We start from the raw sequence: 22377 nt of genomic DNA, 5'->3' as shown, positions 1-22377 counted from the left end.
TAAAATTTATCCTAAGTCTTAAAACCGCTGACGACCAGACATTCAATTGTATAGCTATTTGTAAATAGGAGTCAACAATTTATTGAATCAGAACTATGGCTTCATGTTGCTCCCTGGAAATGCCTTGAGGAGCTGAGTCAGGAACTTTTGTCCGTTTCAAAAAATCTCGTTCCTAGCCTGAGAAAATCTAAAAAAAACCTCTACAAATTGGACAATTCTCAATAAACCTTAAAAAAATTTGGTTTTTTAGTGATTTCTAAGGCTAGGAACGAGATATTTTGAAACGGACAAAAGTTCCTGATTCAGCTCCTCAAGGCCTTTCCAGGGAGCACCATAAAGCCATAGTTCTGATTCAAAAAAAATTTCGAATGTCGTCTTTGCATACTAATAAGTAATGAAATATATTTTTAAGTGGTCGTGCTCTAAAACTCAATTTTTTAAAATTCTTTTTCGGTCAGAAATGTTTTTAAGGTTAATTTTATCTGTTGCATATCCCCGCTTTGTCTAATTCCGATATGAACCCACCCTAGTAAATACCCCCTCCTAAATGGTTGGGGGTGCCTACGTTACCCCCAGGGTAGGGGTAAATTTTGAATGGGGGGGGTAAAATGAAAAAATTTTTGGGGGGGGTAATCGCCCCATTATCCCCCCCCCCTTGGACGCCTATGCACTAATCTGAAAAAAATAGAAATGCAGGTTTTCCTGAAGTTCTAATTTGACCGGACATTTTAGCCAATAGGAAAGCATCTCTTCTGTGTAACCAATCAGGAAGTAAACTTTTCTTGCCGTCAGCTGTTTATTGATTATTCCTACAAAAAATAAGTAATTCACTGAGACAGTAGCAAAGCAATCACAAGATATAAACACTTTAGAAAGAATGAAACCCTATGAAGTGAGACTCTAATCATCATCTAATGAAGTTATCAAGTAAGCTACATTTTTTTTTGTTAGAGATTTTTTATTTTGGGGTGGTATTTACCCCCCCAAAATTGTTTGGGAGGAGTAAATACCCCATCCTAAATGGTTGGGGGTGCCTACGGCACCCCCAGGGTAGGGGTAAATTTTAAATGGGAAAGGGGGGGGGGGGTAATCGCCCCATTACCCCCCCCCCCCCTTGGACGTCTATGGTAGAAGAGAAACTTGGGCGTTTCTTTAAAAAAAATGTAAAACCTAGGAATAAGGGGCCATGATTCTGACAAACAAATTAAACAAAGATATCTTCTCAACCACCCCCACTTTTTTATCCACTTAATGAGGACTATCCACCAACAAGAGCAAGTGATTCTAAGCATCTTCCAGCATTGACCCATAGTATTTTTTTAGTAAATATACTAGGTTTATGTTTAATGTTTGTTTTATCGACTAAAAAGTTAGGTTTCACCATGGTTTTATATGAACAAAACTTTGAAATGTTAAGCATTGTTTGGTGCAATATCATCGAATGTTTTGATGAGTACAAACTGTTGTTTAAAAGCTTTGACAAAAAATAGATTATTGTGATTAAAAATGTATATTTAAAAAAAGGGGTTGGTAACTTGTAAACAGTTTAATTAATGTACTTTTACAATTTACAACATTTGATGCTTTTCTGCAGTGTTATTTTATTTTGTCCTTTGAACTCAACAAAGCATTTGATGATATTGCTTTAAAAATTGCTTTGCATTTCAAAGTTTTTTTCATATAAAACCATGGTGAAACCTAACTTTTTAGTCGATAAAACAAATATTAAACATAAACTATAGTATATTTACTAAAAAAAATACTATGGGTCAATGCTGGAAGATGCTTAGAATCACTTGCTCTTGTTCGTGGATAGTCCCATTTAGTTACAGCACAAAACAAGTTTTACACCACAATACGCCACTAAAATATAAAAAATTTCAGCAATTTCAAATGGAATTAATTTGCTGGATCACGACCTCTAGTAAAACCTTTCCTTACCTGCAATCCTAATCATATTATGCTGTCTCTTGATAATAATTTCACTAACAAATAGTTGAGACCAGGTACCTTTTACAAACCGTCTACAACAATCATGTTAAAGACACTTTTTATCCAGGAATGATGCTACACAAAATTAACCCTTCTGTAGATTACAATTAGTGCTTGAAACGTTTGGACACTTAAATTAATGAACCAATCTAAATTCAATAAAGTCCCTATAGTTGTGAGCCAACGAATAAGAAAACGTTATTATAAAAGTTTGGGGACTTGCGTAATAAACAGCCTAATGTCCCCTCCCTGTTTTTTATCACAAATCGGTGGATTTGTTTTTTAACCTCTAGGGCCATAACCGAAGAGTTCTAGAATATATTTTTTTTGCATTGGGCTTAAGTTTCCTAGGAACAATTTCCATTTTAGGGTTGAAGTGACACCCCACCCCCCTTTTAACAATAAGTCTGAGACCAGCCCAGGACCTACATTTAGCTGTTGACGAGATCTTACTGTTCATACTTACAATTATTTTGTATAACTGTCTAAGCATCAAAGCTATAAGAACAGTTTATAATAATATGCCAGACTTTAATTTTGCAGTATTGTAAAGTGAACTGAAGGTTTATGAAAAAAAATCTAAAAGAATTCAGTAATAATAAAATAACATGGGTACAATTTTCATTTCATTTTTTAGTGTTTGTTCATTATAAATTTTGTTAAAAAATGCATTAACATTCCTGATAAACAAATCTTCAATGAAAAGTTTATAAGACAACATAGTGCCACCTCTTTCCAAACTTTTCTTCCAACCAAGCATACCTATAATAAAGTATTGATACCTGTTAATTCGATTATTTCATAGTGGCTGGCGAGAATAATCAGAAAACTCTTATCCAATAGTTAATAAAATTATGATAATAAGATAATCTTGTAAACGTTAGAAGTTGCTTCAAATAATACTTTTACTATTACGAAATAACTTATATGTAAAATATTAAAACAAAGGTCCTAGAAACAAATTGTAGGTATAATCCTTGGAGCCAAGGTTTGGACACAGAAAACTTTCCCCCTCTATGATTTAAAAGTTAGTTTGTAGCCATTTTTGAATCGAGAAAAACTGCCCCCCCCCCCTAAAAAAAAAAGAATTCCAATTATATTTTGTTAGAATGAAATCTTACCCTCAAGCTGTCCAGTATTAAATGAATTGAATGATTTGTGTGTTCCAATTTTCTCTGGCCAGAAAGCCATCTCATATGTCAGTGGCTTATTATGGTCAAGAGTTACCTACAAAGATTATTTATTTAAATTAAAGGAAGCCTGCAGGAAATATGCCGCGTTAACTGCTGAAAGACTTTCAACTCCGTAAAGTATCATTTTGAAATACCTTTAACTTTTTGTTATTGAAGCTGGAGGCTTCTAATCTAGGGTATTTGGTCTACAAGCTGCAGCCATACAGCAGATAACGCGGTTTATTTCCTGTAGACATCCTTTAAGCTTCTTTTACGATGCTAACTATAAAATCAAACTAAGGTTTTAAGGCCCCATATTTCCAATAAAAGATTGATGTTGTAGATACTAATGACTGGTTGAGATTTTGTTTACTTTCATCATTAGAAAACCCAGGTACAAGGGAACAGGCAAACAAAACATTTCACAATACAAGTTTGAATCGAACACATATGATGAAATACTGTCACGGAAAGAACCAAATGTTTTAAACAGGTCTAAAGTGCATCCTTCCTTATTGAACTTTATAGACTTACTTTGTATCTACCAGCCTTGATCTTGTGCAGAGGGCTGGTATTGTGAAAATTTCGTACAGATACATTTAGAGAACTTCCTCCTATTCTACTTAAAGTGTTCAAAAACATCTTTATCTAGAAATGTTTCTGAAAAATAATGCTTTTAAAATATATTATACATTTATCACCCAAATAGTAAGGTATAAAAAAATTTCAACTGTTCATTCGGGAAAAAATTACACTTATTTATTTACACTTGATTACATTATTGAACATTTTTACATTTCATGATCGCTTCGTAAAAGAATAAATGCCCTTATAAGATATTTTTTTGTCATATGAAGATTGGCTTTAAAATACAGTTTTAGCAAAGAGGGAGGGGGAAATCCAATATTAGGCTGCTCAGAACATTAAAATATTGATATAAACAAAATTGTTAATAGAAATCTATCTCTACCTCCACCTTCCAACCTCACCTCCCTCCCATGTTACAAAAGATTAAATTGAAAAGTGAGTTTATCAAATAAAAAATATGTCTACTTTATTTGATAGGTATTACTTAGGTATAAATATATGATTATTTTTTACTCAAATGTAACTTAATTAATAAACTTATTACAAATGATTTATAGGAAGATAACAAAGTTTGATTAGATGCCTTAGGTCCGAGGGTGCAAGCTTTTCCGCAGTGGACCTATCCGGGGAGGAGGAGAAGAAGATGTACACCCCCGGGCAAACCTGCACCAAACCACCTGTTCTGCCGCCCCCCCCCCCCCTCACCCCACTGATGACTACCCGGACCGGAAACTGACTATGAGCAGCCAAAACAACAACAACATGCCTCCTACTTCATAATAATAAAACAAAATTATAGGTAAACAGGTAACTAGGGAGGTAATTTTTATCTTCTTCTGACTTCAAAATCATCTTGTTCAATTGGTTTCTTTATCCAGTCTCCATTTTCCGCTTTCTTAAATGCCTAAAATAAGATAAAAAGTAAAAATCAAATAGAGAGAGAGAGAGAGAAAGGGGGGAGGGCGGACTGAAAATTACTTTTATAGTATATAGACTCGATCTGCCATTGGTTAGAATTGATTTTTTGGATCTACTGCAGTTCACGGTATAATATTGCTGGTAAGCAATATTTTCAAAAATCTATGAATTTTAAAGGCTGCTAGCTGCCAAACGGATGAACGTACAGATCATGCCCGCACACTGTTTTAAGTGGCATAAAAAGGCCTACAAATAATCTAAAATAGCCATAAATCAATAATGCATAATTATCTCGCAGTGTAGAGAAATGCGCGAAAAAGATCTATTTTACGCGTTTTTTCTTCAGTGAAGCTTTCCCTGTGCATAATTGGATCTTGGCTATTCCAGATTATTTGTAGACCTTCTTATGCCGATTAAAATGGTGTGCAGGTATGCTCTGTACGTTCAGCCGTTTGACAGCTAGCAGCCTTTAAAATTCATAGATTTTTGGAAATATTGCTTACCAGCAATATTTTACCGTGAACTGCAGTAGATCCGATTTTTTTTAGGGTAAGAGTGGATCAGGATTTCGTTTGTTTAGACAAAGTCTCAAAACTTTTCCTCCAATAATTTCATCAAGGCGTAATTTTGTTTATTATCATTGATATTAATTTATCGTATATTCAACTATCCCCGTTTTACTGAGAAATAAATATTTGATTTCATCTTGCTTTTTATATAGTATTGTTTAATTATTAAAAAGAATTATTATATTGGACAATAAATTGAAAACTACATTTGTCTGAATCATAGAGAAAAAAATAAAAGAGAGGAATTGAAGCAACTAGAAGACGAAAATAGGCAGTGGGCCCAGGGGCCTAATTAGCGCTGTTGCCGCGCTAAATTTTATTGCTATTCCACCACTTTTCAAATGGGAGGATTACAAAATTAATATGTAAAGTTTTAATAATTAGAATATAATATTTAAATTAAAAATAAAAAGAAAATTTCGTTATTAAATAGGGTAAGGGGGGGGAAGTTTCGGTAAGGGGCTATTCTCGGTAATTTCGACCTACCTTCATTAAATGACCTTTTTCTCCATGTTCCTTTCAAATGACAGAAAAAAACATAAAAGCAAATTTGTTCCTTATTAAATTGCCTACAAAAATGAATTTTTTGTGAGATGAATATTAAGGGTACTTATTGGGTCTCAAAGTCGGACGAAAAATTTTTTTTTTCCAAAAATTTTTTAGTAGGTGTGTAAAGACCTAGAGCTGATCCGTTAAAACCTTTTGAACTAGAAATTGCCCGCTTTTTCCAAATCCGTTGAGAGCTTTAAAATCGGGTTAATATTTTTTCAAAAATGACCAAAGTTGGCGCCGGGGGAAAAATCGGTAATTTCAAAAGAAATTAAAATTCAACTTTTAAGGTCATGTTTTCATGTTTTCTTTTGTCAAATCTATTATTCCATATGGACTTTTTAAGAATTAGGCCTAAAAATGAATAGAACAGATAAAAAACAAAAAAAAATTAATTTTATTTTTTGAATCAAAATTTTGCGAGGAAAAAATCAAAATTTCTGGTCCTTTGAAAAAAAAAATATTTTTGACATAGGAGGAATAGTCCGATCTTTATGAATTTTTTTGTGATTAATCCCAATCACCTATACTAATTATGATTTATTACGCTTGTTTGGTCATTTGGCCTTTTTTCATCGATTTTTTTAAGGTTAAAATGTAGTCAAGATTTTTTGCAAAGATGACACTTTTGCTTCAAATTCAATTTTTGAGGTCAATTTTTAATCAATTTTCATGTTTTTTGGGCTAAATCTATAGTTCAATGTGAGCTTTTTAAGGATCAGGCCTAAAAAGTAATAAAATACGTATTTTTCTTATATTAATTTTAAGTTTTTAAAAAAAAAATTTTCGAAAAAAAAAATCGAAAATTCGCGTCTTTCAAAAAAATTCATTTTTAACATAGAAGGAATAGTCCGATCATTATGAAACTTTTTGTGGATAATCCCTATAACCTATACTAATTATGATTATTTATATTCGACTGGCCGTTTTTCATCGATTTTTTTAGGTTGAAAAAAATTACCGATATTTCACCCGGTGGTGGGGAAATATCGGTAACTTTTTTGCGGTCAATTTCGGCCAACTTCTAAAAGTCCTAGGATAATGTCCTTTTAGGACCTGATAGTCCTTTCCGTAAGCTTTCTACTGGTCTTGGTTTCATTTGAAAATATTAATATTTACCCCATTTTTTTTAAAAAAAAAACGAAAAAAAAACGAAATTTCCCCCCCCTTACCCTATAAAAAAAATACTAAAATAACAACATCAAATAAAATTTTTTTTTTTACATTTTACTTTTAGATTTTGTCGTTTAAATGTTTTAATTAAAAATTACAAAGAATTTATTTTTATTACCAAAAATTTGTGCATGGAAGATGAATCCTTTCATTTCTAAAAAGGGGGAATTTTTTTTCATAATAAACATTCAGCTGATTCTGATCGCCCACGGCTGTTTGCTAAATATCGCTTTTCTTTTCATTCACAATATTATTTATGATTGATATACAAAAAGCCCTGGGCGGCTTTTGATTTTCGTCTGCTAAATTTTCTTTAAAAATTTAGGGATGGGAAAGTAGTATTTTACCATGAAAAGGGGGTGAGTATTCATCCTCTTATCCTTTTTCCTTATGGTCTGAATTTAAATATTTTTATTCTTATGTTAAAGATTTCATTTGGATTAACCTCACGAAATATTTCCCTACTATAAGTAAAAAAATCTGGGATGCTCTTGCGCATACATTTATCAGCTGAATATAGTAAAGTCTTACTTTAAACAAAAGTTCCTTGGAAGTTTGGAAAGATTTGCTTCCTTTCTTTGCCTGAGCATACACTGTAGGTATTGGCGAAGCTAATGCTTCTCTGTTAGTTAGTTTGCCACTCTCAGCCAGCTTTAACCACCTGGAATAAAATTAGCTTGTTGGATAATTGCACAATAAACTATTTTTTTTACTTTTCCGTTTAGAAACTTATATTGAAAATAAGGGGGTTGGCTTTCCAAACCCACCTATCTCAACTGCCTCTAGAGGCCTCTTGGGGACGTAGCAACTAATTATAATATAAACTAACTGGTGAAGAACAATACACATTTTTAAACAAAGGTTTTTTTAATGTCAAAATATTTTAGTTATAGAAAAGAAATAAAAATTTTACCTGCAAAATAGATTGTACTTTGCAAGTCTGGAAGCACTTTTAGATTCTGTGGTTCCCCTTGTAGCGTCACATATCTCTTTGCTTGTATCACCTTGAAAATTAGTAGGTATGACTATGCAGTATGCAAACACTGATACAGCTGTAGAAAAAACTATATCGTTGCTGAAATCAACAATGTTCAATAGGAAAATAATATGTAATTGTAATGGATATTAGGGGATTTTTTGCCACAACTATTTCTTTGAAATTTATGTAGTGCAGTTTCATTTATTATACCTTTTTATGAAAAAATACTTGTGTAAAAATTTAACCATTCTGGCAGTGTTCTGGAGCCGGAGCCGGAGCCGGGAGCCGGGAGCAGCAACATTTTTGGTGGAGCCGGAGCCGGATCCGGAGCCGTATTTTTCGTTAAAAACGGCTCCGGCTCCGGACTAGCTAAAAATGATTTTTTAAAGTAATATTATAATTTGGCAACGGTCTACTTTCATATAATAAACTGAAAAACTATTGTTACTTAACAAATAGACACACATCCTTCTACTTTTATATAGCTTTAATCAAATAAAAGCAAAATATTTTATATTATTTATTTTATTTTATCAAATTCAATAATGAAAAAAAATTGATATATTAATTTTAAGGTAGGAGCCGGAGCCGGAGCTGGAGCCGGAGCCGGAGCCGCATCAAAATTATACGGCTCCGGCACACTGCATTCTGGACAAGTATTAAACACATTATGGAGGTCAAAAATTTATTGCATCATAACCATAGCTTCATTGTACTCCTAAAAAAGACCTTGAGGAGTAGAATCAGAAACTTTTGTCCGTTTCAAAATAACATTTTTTGTTATTTTGTTTTTAGAGATTTTCTCAGGCTGCAACATGATATTTTGAAACCTAAAGTTCCTGATTCTATTCTTAAAGGACTTTTCTGCGATCATAGTTCTGATGCAATAAATGAGGAAGACCTAAAAATTTTCACTATGAGAAAAATATCAATAACTCACCTAGAGTCCAATTTAGGCTGTGATTAGGGGATTTTCCAGGTTGTCTCACTTCAGGTGAAGTTAACAAATTCAATTTTGGTGTATTTAACCTTTGAGGCAAATATATAAAGTTTTTAATAAAAACAAAGCCGTAATCTTACCATGAATAAATATGTTAAATAGGTTCTTCATCCTATTGTCATGCATGGGACATTAAGGAAAAAGACATTAATCCCTACCTACCCTAAGTAAGGACTTCCCAAATATGTGCACACAAGATATTTACTTGAGATACATCATAAACTACCTAAGAGAAGCCAAATCTCTCCTTTTCTGTCCAAACACCCAAGGTATTAGGGTAAATAACACCCAACAGACAATTAACTTTTTAATGTACGACCACTGTCTGGAAGTTCCAACTGTATATAGAAATGGTTGGCGCCTGTTTTGGACGAGAGCTTTCATCCTACTCTAAATGATGCGGTGTTAAGCCGAGATTCGAACCGATCACCTTCCCGACGACGCGCGAGTGCGCTACGTCTTGGGTTATTCTATTCTACTACTTTATAAATTGTGCCTGAACGGTTTAGGAAGACCAGACAAGGTTCCCTCAATTCTGCCAGTGACAGCTCGCATTAGATGAGTTGGATGAAACATGGAGCCCAGAATTATGGAATATAAATATACAGGTTCCAGGTAATAGGAGAGAAGGGATCCTTGCAGACCTAACACATTCCATCTAAAAAATCAATAATGAAAAAAAATTCCCATAAATTGTAGTCATAATCAACAGCAGAATCCGTAAACTCCAGTAAATTGGATTGCCATTACTGCATTTTTCATATCATAGTAAACTGAAAGCCCATGCCACGGAGTTAAAACCACAGAATATAATATGTACCCAATCAATAAGATCAAATATGTAAAATAAGGTAATTGAATGTTTATTATAGTATGTGAGTCCCACGTATAACGCCATATATCAACATGGTTAAAAAATGCAATCCTCTTCTATTTTGAATTTTGAAAACGACCAAGCTAATATTGCTTGATTCACTTCTACAAGAGATGCGATTGATAATGAGTGTTTTTTACTTGAAATATATTTCAGAATGATGAAGTAGACTTTTTCCTTTTAACTTTGGTTGAGAAAGATTTCTAAATGAATAGTTCAGGGTTGTATATTCTGCACAAGATTTTTTTTTCCCCGGCTACAAATTTTTTTCTTTCCCCTCCTAGTTTTTTCTAGCAAGGAAGGGGATAAAATGGAAAAATATTTATAGAACTCTTTATTTTATTCATATTATGCCCCCTTCCACATATTTTTTATTTTTTTCACCAAAGATGGGAGAAAAATAGAAAAAAAATAAAAAATATACACCCCTGGAATAGTTTTGAATTAATTATTACCTGCAAACCTTATCACTACAGGACATTGTTAACAGTCTTGAGCCCTGAACATAAAAATTAAGAATTCTTTTTTCATATACATACATCAGTGTATATATATTACCGTATAAATACTACAAAGACAATGCAGTGACAACTGTAAAAGTAGATGTGATATCTTTACTCATAGGTAATCAGCTGCTGGTATAAATCATTATTATTTAATTAGAACTTCCAGACAATGGTTGTGCAATCAAAGGGTTGGGTTTCTGTTATACACCTTAGGTGTTAACATTTGCTTGGTCACTTTACCAGAGAACTATCCTTAAGTCCTTGCAAGACAAGAAAGATAAGAATAAATGGACAAGGAATGTATTTGTAAGGTTATACCTGCATGACCCCATCCCAAGTTTGTATTCCCTCTGCAGAGGTAACAGGTATGGTTCCCTCTCCAGACTCAATCTTTGTACGCAGCTGACCTCGAGATCTTCTGTTTAGACCTGAGTCTGTCTCACCCATTATATCATCAACATCAACTAAATAACAAAATTTAAAATTCCTACAGATAAGGGCACATATATATAATTATATAGAAATTCTTAATATACTGAAGTAATAGGAGGTCTATCTGTTTACATGTCAACTTACACTAATATTTCAAAAATCGGCTGGCCAATTGTTCCGAAATTTTCAGGAATTTTTAGCATTGGTCCAAGGCCAATTATAAGATTTTTTGAGGAGATGAACTTCACCCCCCCCCCGGGCCCCCCCCCCCTTCCCTCCACGAGCTACATGGCCTGAGAGAATTAAATAATACCTCTCTTCTCTGCAGCATGAGGAGAAAATATCCTGGCATCTCCACAAGGAGCTGTGTTGATGTACAGATGAAATTGGACTCCAGATTTTACTCTGTAACCGCCTTTAGTCAGAAACAATGTGATATTGGTAAATAGTGTACTAGCCGCTACACCCCTGAAATCTTAGGGATCAGTAGCCTAAAACCGTTTCAAGACTATGTGTATTGAAATTTTATTTTGTGATATGTATTAATCCTTAATAACTCATAAACACAACTTAATTTGACTGTTAAATTTTTAAGCAAAAGCTTTTAATTCTTTTATTGAGAAGGATGAAAACATCCATATTTGCGAAGCTCAACATATCAAAGACCAGACAAACGAACATTAACAAAATAATGATTCTACATTTCAAGATTTGATTTTAGAGATATCTTTAGCTTGCAATCCTTGTTTGAAACCCTTATACTTTATCATTCATTGAACCTGAGGGTGAGTTTTCTAGAACGCTGTCTTCTGGTATAGTTCCATTATTACTAACTATCTTCTCTAGCTCAAGGTACATAAACCTTAAATAAAATAATTTCTAAAACATTATCTTCTGGTGTAGTTCCATTATTACTAACTATCTTCTCTAGCTCAAGGAACATAAACCTTAAATAAAATAATTTCTAGAACATTATCTTCTTGTATAGTTCCATTATTACTAACTATCTTCTCTAGCTCAAGGAACATAAACCTTAAATAAAATAATTTCTAGAACATTATCTTCTGGTATAGTTCCATTATTACTAACTATCTTCTCTAGCTCAAGGGACATAAACCTTAATTAAAATAATTTCTATATTATCTTTTTGTACATATGTACTATCGTTAATAACCAAATTGTTTCAGCGGTCAGTAAGATCCTACAGTACACATAGACAGACATATATCTTATACGGATATACAGGAATTCTGAATGTTACCTCATAAAACATCTTCTGCTCAGAATTTCTGCATGACAATCATTTAATCCTTTTCCAGAATCACTCATATATTCACCATTTATACATTTAGTTCCTTAACAAAAGAGTCAATTAGTACCAATAGACAATGAAAGCAAATAATTTTAGAAACAAAACTGCTTAAACTGTTTTTAACCTATTTTTGAATGGGGGGTCAAAAATATACTAGGACACCTATAGAATCAGACTGCAGAGCCCAAATTTGAATTAAGTCCCCAGTAAACTTTTTTTGGGGGATTTAAAAATTAATTTTTAGTGTTGCTGTAATCATTTTGACCGAAGCAAAAGCTCTGTTTTTACTTCGGGTAACATTGTGGCTTACAGAACATTTTTATATAATTCACTTTATATTGATACAATAAAAAAACATTACTCTGTTCATTGGAAATAATTTTTTTTTCCAAAACAATTAATTTCATTGAAAAATCTAACATTTACAATAAAACAAATAATTCTGAAATCTAACCAATAAGAAGTCTTGTTTTATATAATTCTTTACAATTCAAAAAAAGAGTGTTTTCACAAAGTGACGTATTTCCAATGTAGTTAAATATTTTTTATTTATTTAAAATGAAAAGAATGAAAACCATACACATAAAAGATACATACTTTTTAAAATTATTTTAAAAAATAAGTTTGAATAATCTTATTTTATAACACATTTGTATATGTGACAAAAATAAATTTGTTGTATTGCATAAACATTTGTTGTCATTTAACCCTTTACAGCCATTTTTTATGTTTTTAAAATAAGTGAGAGAACACAAACATGTTAATGTTAATTCGTTGATATATTATAAAGAATTAACTTTTTAGTGAATTTTTATAGTAAAATCATAAGGCCTAATTTTACTCTATACCAGAATACAATATTTATGAAGCAAAACACTCTAAAAGCTACGAATTTTACCCAAATAAAAAAAAAGGCCTTTTGATTCGGTCAAAATGATCACGGCAACAGTAAAAATAATATTTAAATCCCCCCCAAAAAGTTTATTGGGGACTTAATTCAAATTTAGGCTCTGCAGTCTCATTCTACTGGTGTCATAGTATATTTTTTATATACGTTTTAAAAATAGGTTAAAAACAGTTTAACATCAATGCGTTAAGTTGCATAGTTCCCTTTGGCAAAATCATATAAATGTTAAAAATATAAATTTTTTAATATATACCTAGCTAAAGCATATTTTTTTCTAAAGCTGAGAGTTTTAGAATTTTATTATATGAAATAATAAATACCTAGGTAATAAATCAACGAATTGATACAACAATCTCTTGTGATATTTTATATTAGCTTGAAAAAATGTAAATTAGATACCTATATTACTCTAGGGAATATGTATGTAAATACCTAATGTTTTCACTTTTTCATTATTAGTTTTCTCCATTAGAAGTATCCTTTTAAAAATTTAAATCTTGGTCCAGAAACTAGCCATAATATAAATGAATATAACAACCTGTAGTGACACTAACAACCTTCAATTCTTTCATCTTATCTCCTGTGCTCATTACTATTCCAGCTATTACTTTTCTCCTGGCATGAGCATAAATATTAATCTAAGTAAATTAGTACATCAACAAGTATACCAGAGTAGCTTAATGTTCCATGTATAATTGTATACCTATATACAAATTCATAGTTTACACAATTATACATTGGACTGAAAAGGGGACCTCCCACTGCACCTTTCCTAGATATATAAGCAATAAGGATATACTCAACCTAAGACCATCCAAAAAAAAATTTTAAAAAAAAATTTTCTTTGAAAGTTGAAAAAAAATTTTGGGTGACAAAAAGGCTTTTTCGGCGAAATTTCTTTAAATATAAATTAAATACCTAGTAAATATTGGCAAGTTTTAGTTGTAAAATTAATATTATTTTCCTTGAAGCGACCATATTTCCAACAACCAAAGAGTCGAATTTTTCCAGAATCATCTTTGCTACTGTATCAGCTAATTCCTAGATAAATAGAGAACAATTTGTTTTATGACTATTTAACTGTTTAGAACGGCGACTGCGCCCCTAACATTAAGGCCTCTGAATTGGAAGGAGTTAAAGACTTAAAATACCCTAAAATCATCCTAAGACAGAAATCTAAAATAAAATAACCAAAACCCACTATGAGATCTATGTAATCTTTCCAAAATCTTTCCAAAAGTCAATCAATTCGATAGTTAATACTTTATACAAATAGGTTTAAGGTTTATGAAAAAAAGAGAAATCTCTAATGATATAGTTTTTATGAATTAATTTTAGAAAAAACTTTTGAGAGAGTAAAAATCAGAAAGGTAGGTATATCAATAACTTATCACATGTTTTTTTATGTACTTTTGAATAAGATAAATTATCCCATGCAGGAATTCTTAACCAACCTGATCCATACAGAATCTTGACAATGGAATATTTGTATCTCCTGCTGTTTTTTCAGGTTCTGTAGCAACTTGGCGAGTATTTGTTTCTGGAGTAAAGTTTACCCCAAATAATTTATATAAACAAGCCCGGGCACATGCAGCCTAACAAGCATATTAAACCTCATACATGCTTAAGTAGTTAGATGTTTTGTATGTCTGTACAAGTCACATTAAAGTTTCCATAAAAGCTGAAATAATTCTGAGATAGCTTTCACAATCTTTCTAACTTAAGACATGACCCAAAAAAAATATTATAATAGAATTGAAATACTTTATGTAACAATAAGTCTTATTGAAGCGTACAAATTTTTAATATTGTTGTTCCTCTTGCAGATTCTCATAATTAAGTAAAGAAAAGAAAAAAAGAAAAAAATAATGAATATATATGAGATTTATTCCTTAGACAACTTCTTACTAGAGCCAAAACCTTCAAAAACTTTTCCATCAATAGTAACTGTTGTCTTAAACTTCTTTGCATTATCTGGGTTGCTGCCAATTTCACTACACTCGAAAGTTAAACCAGGCTTTAATTCATTTAGGCTCATGATTGGGTTCTTAAGTTGGTCCAGGGCAGATCCGCCACCTACGTTTATAAAATTATTAGATAAGGAAATAGATAAAGGTTATGAAAATCCAGTGTTGTATATTCTGCATGGTTAACCCTGTTAAAAATTTTTGCAGCAGGAAAAAATTAATCATCTGCAGAATATACACCCTGGATTAAATTTTAAATATTATCAAAAACCTAATCCATTTAACTTTCCAATTATTCCTGCCTGAATTTTGCTGCTTTTTAGCTTTAGAAGCAGAATCTCCTTGAGCACCAGTGTCAGGTTTACCACCAACAGCTGTCTCAGTTTTAATTGTAGAGACAAGAGACTCAACCTTTTCACCACATTTGTCGCCTTCTGTTTCAAATGTTAAATAAATCACAACTTTAATATTTTTTTATTTATAAAAATGTTCTCGTCTTATTTAGGTATGACCACTAAAACTCTGATCTTAAACCAACTTTATCTATTTGTCAATCCAATATTTTTTTTTTGTGATTTACTGCTTATAGATGTTATCTCATCAACACTCGAATACTCAATATTCAAATAGCAATATTATAATATTATAATAAATCTTTCACATTTTTATGATCACTGCATTATATAAATGGATATAGAATATACTTGGATGTTATGATATTATTACGTGGAAAAATTGTCGTGTATTTAGGTCGCTAACATGGAACTCATTTATTGGTCAGTTCGTTCATCCAGTAAGAGTGAACGGGATAGGGTAAAGAGGATAGATGGGGGCAACGTTGCGGAGCCGTTTGATTTTGGTGCGGCTCCGGTTCCAGCTCCGGGCTAAAATCAAGAAAAACTCGACATATTTTTTTCCCACGTCCATTTTTGACTTTTGAAGGTTTAATTTTAAAAAGTTCAATTTTGATAAAAAAGGACTTGAAAAACTTAAAAGGGGCATTTGCACATGACAAAACAGAGTTACCAAATTATAATTTACTAGTGTCTTCGCCCCTAGCCTCTAGGGGCTTCGCCCCATGAGGTAATGGAAAGTCAACCCTCCAGAATAATTTTATAATTATATTTTCAAAAAAGTTATTCTTTGCCGAATTACTCTTTGGTAAAATTAAACCCAGGTTGTGCGCCGTATGCACAAAAATTTCAATTCGTAAAAATTAAACCCAGGTTGTTCACCGTATATCTCGTACGGGGTTAGCATAAGCGAGTACCCTGTATGCGGCGCAAGCTCTGATAGTCCCACTGATTGGACCACATATACACAAAAAATGAAAACTCTCCTCTGTAAATTTTATTTAATACCTATAAATGCAACAACTTTTTAAAGATGTCAATTTTTAAAAGTTACAAAAAGCCCCAAAAAAATTTTTGGTGAAATTTTTTTTTTTTTTTGAGGGGGGGGGGGTTCATGGGGGCTTCGCCCTATTGTGCAGTGGGGTTTCCCCAACCCAATTACTGGTTTTTGTTTACAAAAATAAAAAAAGATAAAAAATTTGGAAATAGGGATTTTTTTATTTTTAGGGTGGTTGTGGTGTCCCACCCTCCTAGAAAATAGCCTAAAACCACCAGAGGACCAGTAGGTATATTCCCAGAAGAGTAGAGCCCAATTTGTTCAGCAGTTACTGAGATTTTACAAAAAATCTAAAAAAAAATTTTAGGGGGGGTGTTTTTGGGGGTGTCCAACCCCCCAGGAAAATAGCTTAAAACCATCACAGGACCAGTAGGTATAATCCCTGAAGAGTAGAGCCCAATCGGTTCAGCGGTTACTGAGATCTTAAGCTTCAGACGGACAGACAGACGGACAGACGGTCAGACGGACAGACATCAAGCTACTTTGTATTATAGATAAAAAATCTCTTTGTTTATCTAGTCCGGAGCCGTTTTTTAACGAAAGTTACGGCTCCGGCTTCATCAAAATATGGCAGCTCTACGGCTCCCGGCTCCGCAACACTAGATGGGGGTATCGCTATTTTAACCCGCTGCGAGATTCACTTTATTAGAGAACATGGAAATCTGATACAATATCCAAGTAATAATATATATCCATTATTGTATAGGTACCTATTCTAAAAATGAGTGTACAGTTCTAAATCCTTATTAAACATTCCTGATTGCTTAGTTCCCTCTTTAACTGGTGTAATTGACTTATTCCCACTTTGTGCCGTCGTTGAGTCCTCAAATCATAGATAACTTAATATAACTGACGCCAGTGGTTTAAAAGGCAACATTTGAAATGAATATTATGTGCCCTATAAATCTTAGATGGTTTTGTGTACATATGTGTATCTCATTCTCAATATATCGCCATTATTAGGCAAAATTTTTAATATGATAAACAAAAATATGCTATTATTTGAATTTACAGTCATCTATGCCTCAAATGAGTTAATCTTAATAGGTCCAGCCTCTAGGGTGTCATCTGAAGTATAATCCATGTTTATTGGAGCCATAGGAACCTTACCCATCGCCACCTTAAAAGACAGTCACAGTTCAAAAAGTTATTATCAGAGCTGGATCTTTAAATCATTTTAATGGTGCACGGGATGATTTAGCGCACCATTGAAATGATTTAAAGATCCAGCTCAATATATTATTCCAAATTGATTTGATTTGTGAAACCTTTAAATAAGCCCAATTCTTTTCTGTATTCGATGTTGGATAATGATATTCACTCTGACGAATAGTATAGATGTCATAAAATTGTGCCTAAATGTCCTATGTATCGCCTTTTACAAAACAGAAAAATCAAAGCATTTTAACTTTAACAGAAACCTCCTTTCAATATTGTAAATTGATTTCTAATATGCCTAAATTAATGATTAGAAATATCTATTAGACATATCGACCCTAAATATAGACAGGGGTGTATATTTTTAAATTTGACCCGGCTGAGGGGGGGGGGGTTAAAAAAAAATATGTAGTGGGGGGGGGGGGGGGAATGTAAAAATTAAGAGAACTGAAAGCATTTTTTTTCATTTTTCTCACCTTTTTGGTGAATTTTTTTTATTTTTCCATTTTATTTCTTTCCGTGCTGGAAAAAACTAGGAGGGGAAAAAAATAAAATATTTTGCAGCAGGGAAAAAAAAATTAATCTTGTGCAAAATATACACCCCTGAATGTAGAAGCCACGCCTTTTGTGTGTGTGTGTAGCCATAGTTTCTTAGTGTTTGGACCACGCCTTTTAGAATATGTAAATAACAGACCTGGGCTTCTAGGGGATTCTTGAACTGAATGATTGATTGTAAAGCTACTTCAGCTGCTGCCTGCTTTGCCAACTTTTTGCTTCTAAAGTCATATTTACTTTTGACAGAGTAAATTAGTAAAAATAATCTAAACTACAGATTTTGTAAAATAAAAATACAAAGAAAATTACTTAGGTATTCAATACAAAAGGAAAAAGATTAAAATGTTATCGCTTATTATTTTGAATTATTTAATTCGTTTTAACTCCAATACAGACAATAATCCACGAATATAAAAATCAAAATTAGAAGATCAATAACAGTTTTGTTATCCAGGGCCTTCGTTCCCTAGGGGACTAACAAAACTGATTTTGGGCTTCTAATTCATCATTTTAATATTTGTGTAAAGCTGTCTTTAATACGATGCGATAAATAAAATTAAAATTATTTGACTAAATTGATGTAGAAAAAATTCGCATACAGCTATCTTCCTTATACAATGGTAAAAGATGTTTATAGCTTTATAACAGTTTAATAAAAATACATATGAATAAAACTATAAACATCTCTTATACTGAGCCATAATTGACATGAAATTCTTACCACTATCATTCTTGTCTGACACAACATTGAGAATGAACTTTCCACAGAAATTCCAAAATCAATTTTGAAGCAAACAATCATGATAAAAACTAACTAGATAACTAGCCAAGAAAATTGTTATAACATGAACAGGATCAATGTAATCAGTTACTCTATAAAAAAACAAGGATGACAACATCCATAAGAGACTTGATATCTTAGCATGATTATAAATCATGAATTCTTATTATAAATATGCATCAAAATCTACAAGTTGTTACCTGCCCCTACCCTCATAATCTCTACCGTTGACCGTGACTTTCATGACAAATATTGGATCATGAGACTGGCCTTCTTGGTTCAACAGCATATATTCCAGACCTTAATTCATTTGGATTCTATCAAACTAAGTTATGGACTTGAGACATTCTTATAATAATATGTTTTGTTACTTAATTATAGGATTTTTTTCTGAAGATAAATCTACGAATTCCATTTAGAAAGGTGTTTAATCCAACCATTATTTAAAATTTCTCATCTTAATATTGATTACAAATTTTCTAAAACTAGGTTAAAATGCACCTGGTTTATATTCATTGAGCATGACACAAGCATTTTTTGGCAGCGGAGGACCCTTTTTCTTCTTGGGTTGAGAAGCTGCCGGTGCAAACAATTCAGGGAACGCGGCTTTGCGCTTTTCACCAGCCACAGGCGAAGATTTTACCTAAAAAAATAAAACTTGTTGGACCTAATTTCGTTTTTTTTTGTGCAGCAGGACCGAGATATTTTACTGGAAATCTTGTCCATTTATCTTTAAGATATATATGATATTGAACAGTTTTAAATATCTTTATGATCCAAAATAAGTGAAATATCTATAGAGAACATGAAACAACATTTAAAGTATTTTTTTAAAGACTAGTAGTCTCAACCCGAAAGGCTTCGCCTCTAAAAGGAATTAGGGAGTCGGGACCTCTATCTATTTTTCATTATCCTATTATAAAAAGCAGTATGTTTTATGTCGGTAGCTTAAGATTTCAATACTTGAAGAACCGAATGAGTTCTCTTTTTAAAGGGGGGGGGGGGAAGTTTGTACAGTTATAGGAAATGAAAATTCAGTATCAAATTTTGGCCTGGCCGTTTGGGCTTGTTTTTATAGTTATCAACCTAATTCTTTTTGTAAACTCTCTTATATGATTGGATCTACCTGTAAAACTTTGAAAATTGAATTTTGGGACTTTCCTTCCCCCCCAAACACTAAAATTTTAAGTTATGAGCTTATTTTTAAAGATATAGAGCTGTTTTTTTAAATGGAAGCTTTTATTGCATAAATCAGTTGATTAGCCATCCCATATTTCATTTTTGCACCTTACCTCTAGGGGCATGTTAGCTAAAAACTTATAAATTTTGTATTTGGAGGGGTTGTTTTACTCCAAAAGTCCCTAGAAGTAAAGTGTAAAAATGAAATATGTGGTGGCTAATCAACTCATCTATGTAATAAAAGGTTCCATTTAAAAAATCAGCTCGATATCTTTAAAAATAAGCTCATAACTTAAAATTTTAGTGTTTCGGGGGGTCTTTTGCCCCACTAGTCCCTAGAGGGAAAGTCCCAAAATTTAATTTACAAAATTTACAGGTAGATCCATTCATATAAGAGAGCTTACAAAAAGAATTAGGTTGATAACTATAAAAACAAGCCCAAACGGCCAGGGCAAAATTTGGTACCGAATTTTCATTTCCTATAACTGTACAAACTCCCCCCCCCCCCCCTTATAGGTCCATATTCTCTGTAAAAATGCACATAACATTTACTTAAGGTGTTTTTCGATATCTCTAAAAATGTGGCTGTACTGATAGGTACATGTAGGTTAAAAATGCCTGATCCTAAATCTGTGACAACAATGAGATTCAATTAACTTATTTTTTTGCAACATATAGGCTGAAAAGTTCAATATCAAAGTAATAAAAGGCTAAATCAATGTCCGCATTTGAGATTTTTTACATATTTTCTTTTTTTGGCTACATACACAGAGCTTTTTGGGTTCCTCGGAATTTAGTTTTTTCTATTTCTCTATTGCAAAGGCACTTTTCATAAAAAATCTCTTTTAATTCCATGCTCATTGATAAATAAAACAAGTCACTTTTTAATTCATTTCAATATCTTAAAAAATAAGCAAACTATCTTAGTTTGAAAATGTCGTTAAAAGTGCTTCTATTTATATCATATTAGGTTAATATGTCACAAATGTCAAATCAAAAGGGATTAAGAGATTAAAAGGGGAGGGGTATGAGGAACGGTTATGAGAGCATAATTGAATGATTATGATTGAATCGTAATTAAAATAAAAATAAAATTGGTTATTTATTCTTTTAAAAAGCATTATTGAATTAGATTTTAAATGTAATTATTAGAATATTTGGTTGAGCATGCTAAAATGTCGTTTTCAAGTAAAAAGAAGAATTTATTTGGACGTTAAAGCCCTAAATTCTACAAGAATAAAGCAACACACATACATTTTGAATTCTTTAAGCTCTAAAAAGCGCTATTGTTTTAAGAGACATTAAAAAACACCTATTATAAAATTGATCCATATTTTTATAAAGATTAAGAATATATAATTATTTCTTTCATACTCCTACTGGTTGTTTCCCAAAACCGGAAAATGCAGTTTTATTTGAAACACCTTGTATATAATCACCTTGATTGTAGCATCCCCTGATTTGTCCGGGGAAGCTACTTTCGGCTGGTTTGCAAGAAACTGCTTTTGAACTTTCAACATTTCTGACTTGTAATCCTTAAAAAACAAGGACAATTATGACCATGAGTAGTTTCTCAATAAATCAATAAAAGGCTTAAATCATAGTCTTACATATGAAAATGGCATTCTGTCTGCGTATGAAAAAAAATGGTTCAAATACATTTCAAGTGTCTTCGAGGAATTTCTAAACGTCATTGGCCTTACTAGTCCCATTAAGAACAAAAATATCTGGATTATTTCTTTTTAAGAATGATACTTTTGCGAGGTGGAGCAAAGTGGATATTTTCCCAGGGGTGTATATCCTGCACAAGATTCATATTTTTCCCCCGCTGCAAAAACTTTTACTTTTTTCCCATCCTAGTTTTTTTCCAGCATGAAAGGGGAAAAATATTTTCTGAACTCTTTATTTTATTCATATTATTCCCCCTCCCACATAACTTTTAGTTTTTTCACCAAGGAGGGGAGAAAAATGGAAAAAAATGTTTCCCCCACCCCCCTAGCAGGGTCAATTTTGCAGAATATACACCACTGTATTTTCCTTTTAATAGATGTATTTTACGAGTAGTCTATAAATATTTTGATATAGCTTAATGTTTGTGCATGATAATAGAATGTGTATAATTTGACTTTTTATAGGTAGTTTTTTTCTATTCTTAATTTTTCTTAATACACTGATATTTACGTAAAAAAAGCTCCTATAAACAACCGCATTTCCCCTATCCTACTATAAGCTAGACGTAGTCATGCTTTTATGTAAAAAATCTTAGTACATTTCTTACTTTTTTAACTTGATCCACATTTGAAGCTTTAACTGGCGAACTTCCTTTCTTAATATTTTCTTCTATCATTGTGAAATA

General features: G+C 32.3%; 3 protein-coding genes across 3 annotated transcripts in view; 2 read left to right on the top strand and 1 right to left on the bottom strand.

Moving 5' to 3' along the window:
- Positions 1-3821: 3821 nt before the first annotated feature.
- On the bottom strand, positions 3822-22376 carry Adar (Adenosine deaminase acting on RNA). Its single transcript, XM_080175390.1, has 23 exons — positions 22300-22376; positions 21461-21556; positions 19344-19485; positions 19043-19142; positions 18201-18282; positions 17373-17468; positions 17108-17171; positions 15241-15375; positions 14865-15047; positions 14426-14568; positions 13938-14012; positions 13510-13588; positions 12014-12107; positions 11532-11614; positions 11066-11167; positions 10639-10784; positions 10270-10313; positions 9437-9598; positions 8881-8969; positions 7875-7965; positions 7493-7622; positions 4519-4656; positions 3822-4335 (listed from the first exon to the last, which is right to left on the bottom strand). Exons 1-22 carry the CDS (start codon positions 22366-22368, stop codon positions 4579-4581), a joined length of 2283 nt encoding a protein of 760 aa, XP_080031516.1. The 5' UTR covers positions 22369-22376; the 3' UTR covers positions 3822-4335; positions 4519-4578.
- The window catches only part of Rpn1 (regulatory particle non-ATPase 1), a 137920-nt gene continuing 125429 nt past the window's right edge, over positions 9887-22377 (top strand). The window contains exon 1 of the mRNA XM_080175274.1: positions 9887-9928. The gene's annotated coding sequence lies outside the window, so the exon portion shown is untranslated. The remainder of the gene's footprint in view (positions 9929-22377) is intronic.
- Positions 9896-22377, top strand: part of LOC145330701 (26S proteasome non-ATPase regulatory subunit 8-like) — a 142564-nt gene continuing 130082 nt past the window's right edge. The window contains exon 1 of the mRNA XM_080175369.1: positions 9896-9929. The gene's annotated coding sequence lies outside the window, so the exon portion shown is untranslated. The remainder of the gene's footprint in view (positions 9930-22377) is intronic.

Source organism: Acartia tonsa, chromosome 1 (assembly GCF_053477335.1).
Source record: "Acartia tonsa isolate MP-2025a chromosome 1, ASM5347733v1, whole genome shotgun sequence".
Lineage (NCBI taxonomy): Eukaryota > Metazoa > Arthropoda > Copepoda > Calanoida > Acartiidae > Acartia > Acartia tonsa.
This window is presented reverse-complemented; position numbering and strand designations above follow the sequence as displayed.

Excerpts from the sequence above, each read along its gene's own strand:
- Adar (XM_080175390.1), bottom strand. The coding sequence starts at position 22,368 with ATGATAGAAGAAAATATTAAGAAAGGAAGTTCGCCAGTTAAAGCTTCA. Across the intron at positions 9,599-10,269 it reads TGTAGTGATAAGGTTTGCAG|ATGGAATGTGTTAGGTCTGC; the intron begins GTAATAATTAAT and ends TTGATTTTTTAG. Across the intron at positions 4,657-7,492 it reads CCAAGGAACTTTTGTTTAAA|GCATTTAAGAAAGCGGAAAA; the intron begins GTAAGACTTTAC and ends ATCTTATTTTAG.